At 38.5% G+C, this 11,648-nt stretch overlaps 2 protein-coding genes across 3 annotated transcripts; both read left to right on the top strand.

Moving 5' to 3' along the window:
- Positions 1–1,705: 1,705 nt before the first annotated feature.
- On the top strand, positions 1,706–4,724 carry LOC111805908 (EIN3-binding F-box protein 1-like). 2 transcript variants are annotated; one of them, XM_023691199.1, is made up of 3 exons: positions 1,706–2,082; positions 2,406–3,919; positions 4,056–4,161. In XM_023691199.1, the coding sequence occupies exons 1-3, from the start codon at positions 2,058–2,060 to the stop codon at positions 4,071–4,073; spliced, it is 1,557 nt and encodes a 518-aa protein (XP_023546967.1). In that variant the 5' UTR covers positions 1,706–2,057; the 3' UTR covers positions 4,074–4,161. The 2 variants fall into 2 exon arrangements, with proteins under 2 accessions (XP_023546967.1, XP_023546966.1); XM_023691198.1 differs by having other exon boundaries at positions 1,707–2,082; positions 2,406–4,724.
- A 2,276-nt stretch (positions 4,725–7,000) lies between these two features.
- LOC111805006 lies at positions 7,001–9,685 on the top strand. The gene is made up of 3 exons (XM_023689862.1): positions 7,001–7,612; positions 8,924–9,096; positions 9,277–9,685. The coding sequence occupies exons 1-3, from the start codon at positions 7,103–7,105 to the stop codon at positions 9,437–9,439; spliced, it is 846 nt and encodes a 281-aa protein (XP_023545630.1). The 5' UTR covers positions 7,001–7,102; the 3' UTR covers positions 9,440–9,685.
- The last annotated feature ends 1,963 nt before the right edge of the window (positions 9,686–11,648 follow it).

The following is an 11,648-nucleotide window of genomic DNA, read 5'->3' as shown; positions in this document are numbered from 1 at the left end:
ATTTTATTTATTTATTTTTTTTTTTGGAAAATTCAATTATTTAATTAATCTTTATTTTTTATATTATAATTTTTTAAAATTTTTTATAAATAAATTAAAATTTAAACATGATCATATCTGATAAACAGATCGCATCTACACGACGTATATTTTTCCCGCTTAAATTAAATTTAATAACTTTATTTAATTTTATCGTGTTGACATGCCTTTTTCTTCGATCGAGCTTCCCATATATGTCACATACCTAAAAATCATATTCATTGTATATCTTTGCTTTTATCTTGTCATGGAAAAATACGATATAGTGTATTTAGACATATATATATATATACACAAATACATGTATCGAGATTTTTTTACAGAAGATATATGAATGAACCGAGACCACGTATGAATATAAATAGTTTTTAAAAAATGTTGGTTAAAAACGTTCAAAAAATAATCGAAGAGTCACTGTCTCAACGCACCGTGCAAGAACCCACGATGCGATTGTGCAGCATTTACTCTCATCCTTGAGTAAGTTAACTAACTAGAATTCGGGTCACTGTTGGCACGGACGACGTATGGAGAATATCTAATAAGGTGTATTTTTTCGGTGACTCTCTTGTCATGAGAGATACGTGAGATTGTCGAGGTCATCAGGTGTCGAATCTAAATTTTAAAGACGTGGAACGTTTTAAATATCTTTGATAGGGTCGAGAAATATACAAATAATTAATATTTTATCTTGTTTTTCTTTTACATTCATCATCACCTAGAGATTTGCAAAAGGCAAGAAAGAACATAGCTTGATAAGAGTATGTTTGGTTGTCAGTCAAGAATGGTCTTCCATAATAATAATAATGATATATTATTGAAATATTTTATTTATTTAATTTTATCTGTACGTCTTCTAAAAATACATAGGTTAGTAACAATCTAAGGCTATCGTTATCAGATATTGTCCGTCTTAGTTCATTACGTATCGTCGTAAACCTGATGGTTTTAAAATGGGTCTATTAGTGATAGGTTTCCACAATCTTATAAGAAATGTTTCGTTCCGTTCTTCAACCGATATGGGATCTTACAATCCATCTCCCTTTGGAGCCCAATATCCTCGTTGGTACACTGCTCGGTGTTTGAATTTGATACTAACTATAACAGTTTGAGGCCACCTTGGCTTGGAAGAAGGCCGTCCCATTTGACCCTAAAAACTAATAGAGCCACGGGGAATGTATATATTTAGTGCAAATTCTGTGGAAAACATTGCTATTACCATTAATTCCTTGAAAAATAAGGATACCATGGATATATACTGTCCGCTTTGACTCGTTACGTATCACCATCAGCCTCACGATTTTAAAACGCGTCTATTAGGGAGAGATTTCCACACCCTTATAAGAAATGTTTCGTTCCTTTCTCCAACCGAACTGGAATCTCACAATCATCCATTTGGAGGCCCATCGTCGTTGCTGGGATGGGATGCCCAGTGACTAGCTCTGATAACATTTTTCGATAAATTGACGAAGATGGTTACTTCAACGAAGACCATCTCGTCGGAAATGGCTCGATAAATTGAGCTAATGCGTACTTATTTTTATTAATTTAACTTTTATTCAATAAAAAAAAAAAAGAAAAAGGGGGGAAGGTCCGGTAGTCGGTAATGGCAAGTTGGTTGGGGCAGTGGCGCAAGGGGCAAAGAGCAAGAGGGGGTCTGATTGGAATTTGCGGTTTTTTGGAGAGATTCATTGCACATTCACAATCCCATCTCAAATTCATACTCCAAAAATGAATTATTTTTCCCTGAAATCGACCTCTACAACCCCCTTTTCTTATTTTATTCATTAATCCATTCTATAATCCAAATATATATACTCTGTTCAATCCATTTCTTCTTCCCATAATCACAAATTTCCCTTGTTCTTCCCTTTTTCCCCCTTTTCCTATTGGGGTTTTCTCCAAATGCTCTTCTTCTTCCTCCCATTTCTCATTTCTTCTTTGATTTCTGAGTTTGATCTCTGCTTTCCGACACCATTTTCGCTTCTGTTCTTGTGGATTCTTGCTCTGTTTCTGTCGCCATGCCTGCCCTCGTCAATTACGGTGGTGAGTTCTTCGATCTTTTCTGTTTTGTTCTTGTTTGATCTGGGTAGGATTTGAATCGGTTCGGCTTGATCCGTTTGGAGTTCTTTTTTGTTCATGAATCTGTTTCTGAAGTTTTGTGATCTGGGTTTGTTTCAATATGCTTGATCTTGTAGATATCTTAAGCTAGTTTGTTCTTTAGTGACAGTAATTTGTACATATCTAGTTTGTTCATCATGTCAAATGTGTCTGAACTTGTTGATTAGGTTTGTAAATGGATCTGTTTAGAGATGTGTGCAATTTTGATGAGGTAGTTTGGCTGATTAGTGTTGTTATTGGGATTTCAGGGGATGATGAATGTTACCCTGGGGGTTCCTTTTACTCAAGCCCCATGGATTTGGATGGCTTGCTACCAACTAGCTCTCATGTTGATCTGTATTTTCGTCCTAGTAAGAGAGCTCGGATCGGTGCCTCGGTTGTGTTTCGAGGACGAGAATTTGAGCAGGAGTTTAAACAATCCATTGATGTTCTTCCTGATGAATGCCTCTTTGAGATCTTTAGGCATTTAGACAGTGCTAGAGAGAGGAGCTCTTGCGCAGGCGTTTCGAAACGATGGCTTATGCTTTTGAGTACTATTCGTAAGGATGAAATCTGCAAGAGTAGAATCACGTCGACCGTTCGGATAGTTGAGCAGTCGAAGCCTGAATCTGATCGAGAAGATGAAAGTAACGGTTTTCTTACGAGATGTTTGGAAGGAAAGAAAGCTACTGATGTAAGACTTGCTGCCATTGCAGTAGGAACTAGTGGATGTGGTGGTTTGGGTAAGCTTTCTATTCGAGGAAGTAACTTGACGCGAGGAGTTACCGACCTTGGTCTTTCAGCAATTGCCAATGGTTGCCCTTCTCTTCGGATGCTTTCTCTGTGGAACGTATCGTTGGTTGGGGATGAAGGATTGTTCAAAATCGCTAGAGAATGTCGCTTGCTAGAGAAACTTGATCTCTGCCACTGCCCTTCGATCTCGGACAAAGGCTTGATCGCCATTGCTGAGCGATGCACGAACTTGACCTCTTTAAGCATTGAATCATGTCCGAAGATCGGAAATGAAGGTTTGCAAGCAATTGGTAAATTGTGTTCAAAACTTCAAACCATCTCTATCAGAGATTGTCCTCGTGTCGGGGATCAAGGTGTTTCGAGTCTATTCGCGTCATCTTCTTGTGCCATAACAAAGGTGAAGATCCAAGCATTGAACATAACGGATTTCTCTCTCGCCGTGATTGGACATTATGGCCAGGCCATAACACACCTAACCCTCAGTGGTCTTCAGAATGTTAGTGAGAAGGGCTTTTGGGTCATGGGCAGTGCACGGGGCTTGAAGAAGTTGTCGTTGTTGACGATTGCTTCTTGCCGAGGGATGACCGATGTGAGTCTCGAAGCGATTGGAAAGGGAATTGCAAACCTGAAACAGATGTGCATTCAGAAGTGTTGTTTTGTTTCAGACATCGGATTGACAGCTTTTGCTAGAGCTGCGGGATCACTCGAGACATTGCAATTAGAAGAGTGCAACCGAATCACCCTATTAGGCGTCGGTGGAGCCCTCTCGAACCATATTCGAAACGTGAAGTCTCTTACTCTGGTGAAGTGCATGGGGATCAAGGATATAGCTCAAGAAGTAACATTGCCCTCTCCTTGCACCTCCCTCAGGTCCTTATCTATCCAAAACTGCCCTGGCTTTGGCAGTGCCAGTCTTTCAATGGTTGGGAAGCTATGTCCTCAACTTCAGCATGTTGAACTGATTGGTCTTTACGGTATCACGGACGCCTCAATGCTTCCACTTCTCGAGACGTGCGAAGGGCTATTGAAGGTGAACCTTAGCGGCTGCATAAACTTGACCGACGAAACAATATCGACCTTGGTTAGACTGCACGGAGGAACGCTCGAAGTTCTGAATCTCGACAGTTGCAGAAAGATAACTGATGCTAGTTTGGTAGCTATTGCAGATGCGTGCTTGTTACTAAACGAACTAGACGTTTCGAAGTGTGCAATCACCGACGCAGGACTCGCAGTTCTTTCGTCTTCAGAGCAGATAAATTTGCAAGTTCTTTCCTTGTCGGGTTGTTCCGAAGTATCAAACAAGAGCTTTCCTTTCCTGGAAAGATTGGGGAAGTCGCTTCTCGGTTTGAATCTCAAAAACTGTCACTCAATCGGCAGTGGCATGGTCGGGATGATCGTTGAGAACTTGTGGAGATGCGACATCCTCGTCTAACCGTGGATAGTTACAGCGACATGGTCTTTTTCACACAGATAGCAGCATTCAACAGAGGGCGTCCCGACAGCGTATTCTTTCCGTGGCTCGGTTGTTTTAGGGAACTATGGCTAATTACCTTAATTTTTGCAAGCTTTCAGCTTGTTTGTCTGTTTTTTGGTCTCCATTGATGGGAGGCTTCCTCTTTGATGGCCATGGCTTCCTAAGAACACACAGTTACCGAGTGACAGTTAAGAATTGCCTGTCTTTGTACGCTCACTGATGTGGCTACTGGTTTTGTCGAGCTGAATGTTCTATAACTAGCTGTTTTAGCTTACAGATACGTTACTTTAATGCATCTGGTACAAGCTTTCTATAATTCTGTTGTGGATCATTCGATTAAATGTTCTCGTTCGGTTCGGTCCCTTTCGTATTCGATTGCATACGCTCTGTTGCTTCGAGTCGTTGCAAGTGTGAAGGTCTTTGGACGTGAGCTTTGACATCTTTAATTCGACAAATTTACCACTCGGGTGATTTTCATTTAATGTCGGAGTGTAGGTTGCAATTCATCTGCATGAAGTTGGAATTGCTAGTAATTGTCGGTCAACCACGACGGTGAATTCATTCTCGGCCCTTGTACACACCCTCGTCACACTATGGGAGTTGGCCATGCTCGAAGTCCTTACCTTAACCACAAGGAGGAGAATGTTGAAGGTAGGAGTTGGAGTGAAGTCGTGACAAGGTAGATTGAGTATCGAGGATTATCAATATGACGCAAGTATGCTAACTCAGACTACCCAACTCAAACCATACTCTGACCATACTCGGAATAAATATGATTTTTTAAAATAATTAAAAAAACAATCCAACAACCCAATTCCGGTTGCTCGGTCACCAACCCAACTAACCCAAAATTTCAAATGGGTCCCGAGTCACCAACCCAACTAATCCAAAATTTCAGATGGGTCCCGAGTCACCAACCCAACTAACTCAAAATTTCAGATGGGTCCAAAAGATTTTTTCGACCTAACCCAACTCACCCGAAAATTTGTTTAAAGTCTTGTTGTGGTCTATATTTGAATGCAACCAAACGGAATATCCTCTATAGAATAAGAAATCAAAAGGGTTTTTGGCTTTGCCTTCCTCACATTCATGAATGCTTTGACTCTTCCCACTTGGAAAATGTGGGGTTGTGTAATTATTTATTTATTTGGTACAACAAGGACGAGATAGGAGATGTTCGAATGTCTAACCTCAAAGGAATGAATACACGTTAATTATCGTTGAACTGTCAAAACCCACCGCTAGCAAATATTGTTCTCATTGCTTTCCTTTCAAGGAATTCCCCTCAATATTTTAAAACGCATCTACTAAAGAGAGGTTTTTACGTCTTTGTAGGAATGTTTCGTGAATGTCGCATTTCCCTTTCCATTCAACGTGGGATCTTACACTTCAGTTTCTCGTTTTTGATTTTGCAACTGCAATGAATTATAAGAATCTCAATACGACGAATATATATTTAGTTTATGAGTTTATAGATCGTGAAAGTCAACATGTAGTGTATAAACCTAACCGAGTCAAACATTTTTTTTCATTTTGTAAAATATATACTATTTTTATAAAATATAATTTAAAAAAAAATTAATTTAGTTTATAAATTTTGGTGTATTTTTTAAAAATGTAAAAAAAAGGAAATATTTAACCAACCAATTTTATTCTTAAAATTTAAGTTTTTCTTTTAATTTTTTAATTAAAGTAGTTTAAAAAAATCTAACGGAGTGGGTACCACCGTTGGCCGACGTTAAAGAGTGAGATTCACGCGTTCACATCCAACGTGGCAAACCGCGTTAAACCACCGCGTTTCATTTCTCTCGACGACGACCGTCCAAAAATTTCCTCCATTTTAGAAATTAACGGTCTAGATTCGTCTAAGCTGGCGGAACCATGGTAAGAACTCCGCGACCTACCGCGCTGAATTTTAACCGTCAACTGCTTCCCGCGTTTATTGGGCAAAGACCAACCGAAAATCTAGACTCCATAAATTTACCATTTTTTTAAAAATGATTAAATCATTATAAATCCCTAATTTTTAAAAAATAAAATAAATAAATCAAACCCTAGCTACAAATGGGACCGAGTGTCTCGAGCTCAAATACGAACTCAAACCGTAGCTAAATATTACTCGAGAATCTTTTAAAAGTTATAATATTCAATTAGATCTTTCGTAAATATTTCAAAACTATCTCTTAAGTAAAAAAGTCGTTAAAATATATTACAGAAATTTGGAACATCGTGACAAATGACCTAAAATAAAAACGAGAGATGAACACTGTCACAACATTACAGTGACATTTGGAACATTGTGGCCTGGAATAAACCCGAGACATGAATATCCTCGCAACTTCTGAAGTCATTGTCGCGTCCATGGTCATTTTAAAACGTGGTCAAAGGGTGAGCTGTTTTTTTGTTTTTAAAATTTTAGAATATAAATAAATTCAAGTTTTCATAATTTAAACTAAATTCTAAAATGTGTGTCCCTCATGAAATAAATAATATTTTCAATTTTTTTTTTCTAAAAAAACATAATAAAATTGAAAATTCTTAAAATAAATAAATAAATAAATAAATAAATAAATACATTTTCTCTCTCTATTTTCTCTCTCTTCAGCCTCCTATGATTTAAAAACCCTTTTCACAGTTCTCTCCCGATCAGTTGCAGAGAGAAAGAGGAGAGAAAGAGGGTTTTGTGGAATCCTAAAACCCTTTTCTTCTTCGTTCCCTCACAAGCTTCGATCGTTAATCATGCTTCTCAGAAGTGCGTCGACCTCAATTCTCAATCCATGGAAACCCCATTTGAAAGAAGCTTCCATGGAGGCCGAAATCGCCCACCAAATTCCTAAATCACGGCCCCTCACACTCTGTGCTTCTTCGAAATTGTTGCCGCCGCCGCCGATGATTGGTGGACCGGCGATTAATATGATGCGGACCCTCTCTGTGCCTGATCTGAGTAACCTCTCGGCGGTGGCGAAGAGGAGTCCGTTTTTGAATGGGGGATTGTTCTGTGGTGTTGCCGAAGTCGGGGAGAGTTCCGATTGCGGTGGCGGGATGGTCGGTGTTTCGGTTGATGGAGGAATCGGCCGCGATGGTTGCGGTGGCGATGGCGGTGGTTCGGATGGTGGCGATGATGGCTGCTTTGGTTCTTGGGATGCGGATCGTGAGAACGATTGGGCGGATTTGTATTATCAGAAAATGATAGAAGCGAATCCAGAGAATTCGTTGTTACTAAGCAATTATGCTCGATTCTTGATGGAGGTACATGATTTTAACATTGAAATTCCATCTTCTTTAATTTCTTGAAATTCTTTACGCTACATTTGGTTCTGTTTATTGCGTTTTGTTTGGTTTCTGAAGGAAATGATCCTTTGTTCTTCTCTGTTAAGTATGGAAATGAACATCTTGCAAAATCTTGTTCTGATCCTTTACCATTGATTGTTTATAAGAACCTTGATTGCCTGAACTGCTTAGAATAGACCTGATGTGAAACACTGGAAGATGAACAAAGTGGCTTGAATCAATTTGTGTTTAGAAAAATACTCAATAAAGCTGATAATATCTTGTTAGCATCGTTTAAATGTTGTCATCCCTTCGGTTATGGCTCAAAGGGAAGCGTTTTTCATTGCAAAACTATGTTCTTGTTCTTGGTAAAAGNATAAAAAAAAAAAAAAAAAAAAAAAAAAAAAAACTAAGTAATAGATTTAGTTCTCGAGCTTATAGTTTACATCAAATTGAGTGTTTAAACTACATTTTGTCCTTGGATGTCATGGTCATGTTTGTCTAGGGTGTGTTGCTCATGGTTGCATGCCCATACCACGCCGAACTCTTTATATTATTCCACTTGTATTGATTTACGAAATCATGTCTAAGCCCGCTAAACTTGAATTGCCCCAAAATGTACTATAGGGGGGAGTGACTAGTTGTCAACTCCTCTCCTTAATTTTGATTGACCGTTTGGTGAAATCACACTTAGGTCTGTCGGACCTGAATCGCCTCAAAATGTACTATAGGGGGATGCGACTAGTTGTCAAATTCTCCCTATCCGGGAAAAGTTATATGCTAATGCTTCTTAACGATTCTCATTAACACTTCTTCTAAGTCCATTTGGACCAGGATTGTCCACATTTTAGCTTACCATAATAAAACTAGCACCGGGATCCAAAAGTGGTACTGTGCTTTTCACAATTACCATACCCATGAGATCTCAACGAACGAACTAATGAACAGAATGACTTATGTGGACAATGAGTTATTTCTACTATGTTCAACTTAGTTTGTAACAATTTGGTCTTACAGTTCGACCTTTGAACTTTAGTTAGTAACAATTTGATCTCTGATCAATTTATTGATCGATACTGTTCTGTATTAAAGTTGAGGAAGTAAATTGGACTAAATCTTTACCAACTAAAGTTTAGGACTGAATTGTTACTCGGAAGAACGAATAAATCAAAGAAGTGTTCTTCAACCATTGTTTTCTTTTTATACATAAGTTGTTACATGAATGTGGAATGCCTTTGGTAAAAGCTTGTGGTTAATCCTAGCAATTTGTCGATTTTCGTTGCTAAACAGGTTCGTGGAGACCTGCTAAAAGCTGAAGAGTATTGTGGAAGATCAATCTCTGCAAATCCTAATGATGGAAATGTGATATCAATGTATGCTGATTTGATATGGAAGAATCATAAGGATGCCTCCCGAGCTGAAAGTTACCATCTTCAAGCTGCTAAAACTTCCCCTGATGATAGGTAAGAAACAACAAGATACAATCATAACTCAAAGCTATATGAGCATGAGCTTCTGCAAATTTTTTGTGGAAATCTGAGATTTTGATCTGCAATGAAGTTCTCTCTGCAAATTTGTTGCTATCTGGGACATTTAAATGAATTTGTGGGTTTATGTTGTTTTTATTTGTTGAACTGGTGCAGTTTTGTTTTAGCCTCGTATGCGCGGTTCCTTTGGGATGCTGGAGAAGAAGTCGAGGACGACGACGACGACGACGACAAAGAAGATGGATTCGATAGCTTTGGCGAGCCATATTCTTCACGTCCTTTTGATTTTGGAGTTCAGCCTCTCAACTCACTCCTCTAACTGGTGCTTCATAGTTTCTCTCTCAGGTACATTCATAGTTGCAGATGTTGTTAGGTAGTATTCTTTAACCATGAAAGCATAATAAGTTTGCTTACAGAAAGCTGTGGCGAGCACTAGGGATTTTCTTTTTCCCTCGCCTCTTTGATCCTCAGTTTGTGTTTTGTATAGAACAATGAAACAAATTGCTGATTGAAGGAAAATCGAAGAGCCTTGTGAAAAGGTTCATTCCTAAAAGAATTAGGTATACTTCTAAATGTTTATTGGAAAACGGTTTTGGTATCGGCCTCGGTATCGGGATGCATACTATTTGACACTCTAAACATAAGTTAATAGATAAGATGTCGATTCCAAACATAGGTCACTATCATTAGGGTCAAGAGTTAGAACATAGGTACGTGGAAGACATCCATTACCATCTTTAGCATCGAGGGTCGAGAAGAAACTTGAAGATTCCACCTCTGGAAAGATAAACGTTCATTCTAATTCTATTCTGATAGATTGATTCCCCTTTATTCTTGAGGGTCTTTCTCCAATGAGAATCCAGAAAGTTTTTGGGCAAGACAAGTTACCATTCTCGGAGTCGAGGGTTGAGAAGTAAAGTATTGTTGACAAGACAGTATTTCATGTCGTATTCTATGGACACGACATGAAATACTATCTTTTATTTCGATTTGAGAAAGGAGGAACGATGAATTTGACATAAATTAGATGAGGTACACTCAAACATGTTGGGCTTAGCTCCAAAATAATGGGCTCAAGTTTAGACCAGATGTTGTAACATGGTCAAAGTCCACTCTTTCCTAAAAATATTTATTAAAAATGTATATTTTATAAGAGTTCTTTTAGATTAATCAATAAATATTTCATTTTTTAAAAAAATAAGTCATTGGTTATTAAGGTCGAGCAATCTCGCTCTTTTAACGATAAATTATTTGAGTTGAATAGTGTAGTTGGTAGATTATATACTATTAATGTCATTAGGAGACAACTCGAAACTTTATATCAAAAATAAAAAACTAATTGGAACGTTAACTGTAAAGATGGTTTCAAAAGTAAAGGTGTATATGGGTGAGTTGGAAAAATCTTTTGGACCAATTCGAAATTTTGGGTTGGGTTGGTTGGGTTGGTGATTCAATACAACTCAACTCGAATTTTTTTTTTAATTATTTTAAAAAAATTATACTTATCCACAATACATATTATACTAATAACTACACTATCATAAAGTTTAAATATCAAACATTTAAAAGTCACAATACATTATTAATATCGATTACAAATTTAAATATTCTTAATGTAACGACCCAGATCCACCGTTAGCAGATATTGTTCTCTTTGGATTTTTCCTTTTGGGCTTCAAAACGTGTTTGCTAGGGGGAGATTTCCACACCCTTATAAATGGTGGTTTGTTCTCCTCCCCGACCAATGTGGGACATCAGCGAGAATCATACCACTAGAGCCCTTGATGTTCTGGGCCGCACACGCGCTACACTAATGTATTCAACGAGTCTATAACTTTGGCGCGACTTGTGCTGGGTTTGGTTAAGGCATCAGAGGGGGCACGAATGCTCCTGACACAAAAAGTTTGTAAACACGTTCACGGGTCATGGAAGTCGAAATCTTCTAAGGAGTGTGTAACAACTCACCTGCCGAATCAACTAGCCTAAAAAATGGATGGCACTGAAGCGCGTGACCTATACCCGGCCGTCGGGGCAAGTGCTAGGCCCCGATGAGTAGGAGGGCGCGGTGGTCGTTGCAAAACCTTGGGCGTTAGCCTGGGCGGAGTGGCCATCAGTGGCGGTCTTGGTGGTAGTAGCAAATATTCAAATAATAACTTTGAAGGCTGAAGAGGGGAAAGGTTCCATGTGAACGGCACTTGCACATGGGTTAGTCAATCCTAAGAGACGGGGGAAGCCCGTCTGATAGCGCAATAGCGTGAGTCTCGAAAGGGAAAGCTCAAAGAAGACAGTATCTGCTGGCGGTGGATCTGGGTTTGGGTCGTTACAAATGAGAGCTAATTCTTTCTAAAAGTAGGGTGGAGTTGGGATGTCTTGTAACCCTATTTTGAATTGGTGACTTAACTCAACAAAAAAAATTACAATCCACCAAGCCAACCTAATTTTCGATTTTTCAAAAATTCAACCTGATCTAAATTGAAAAAAAAAAAAAAAAAAATTCTACCCAATTTAACTTTTATGGTTTGGGTTGA

Source organism: Cucurbita pepo, chromosome LG11 (assembly GCF_002806865.2).
Source record: "Cucurbita pepo subsp. pepo cultivar mu-cu-16 chromosome LG11, ASM280686v2, whole genome shotgun sequence".
In the NCBI taxonomy this organism is placed as follows: domain Eukaryota; kingdom Viridiplantae; phylum Streptophyta; class Magnoliopsida; order Cucurbitales; family Cucurbitaceae; genus Cucurbita; species Cucurbita pepo.
This window is presented reverse-complemented; position numbering and strand designations above follow the sequence as displayed.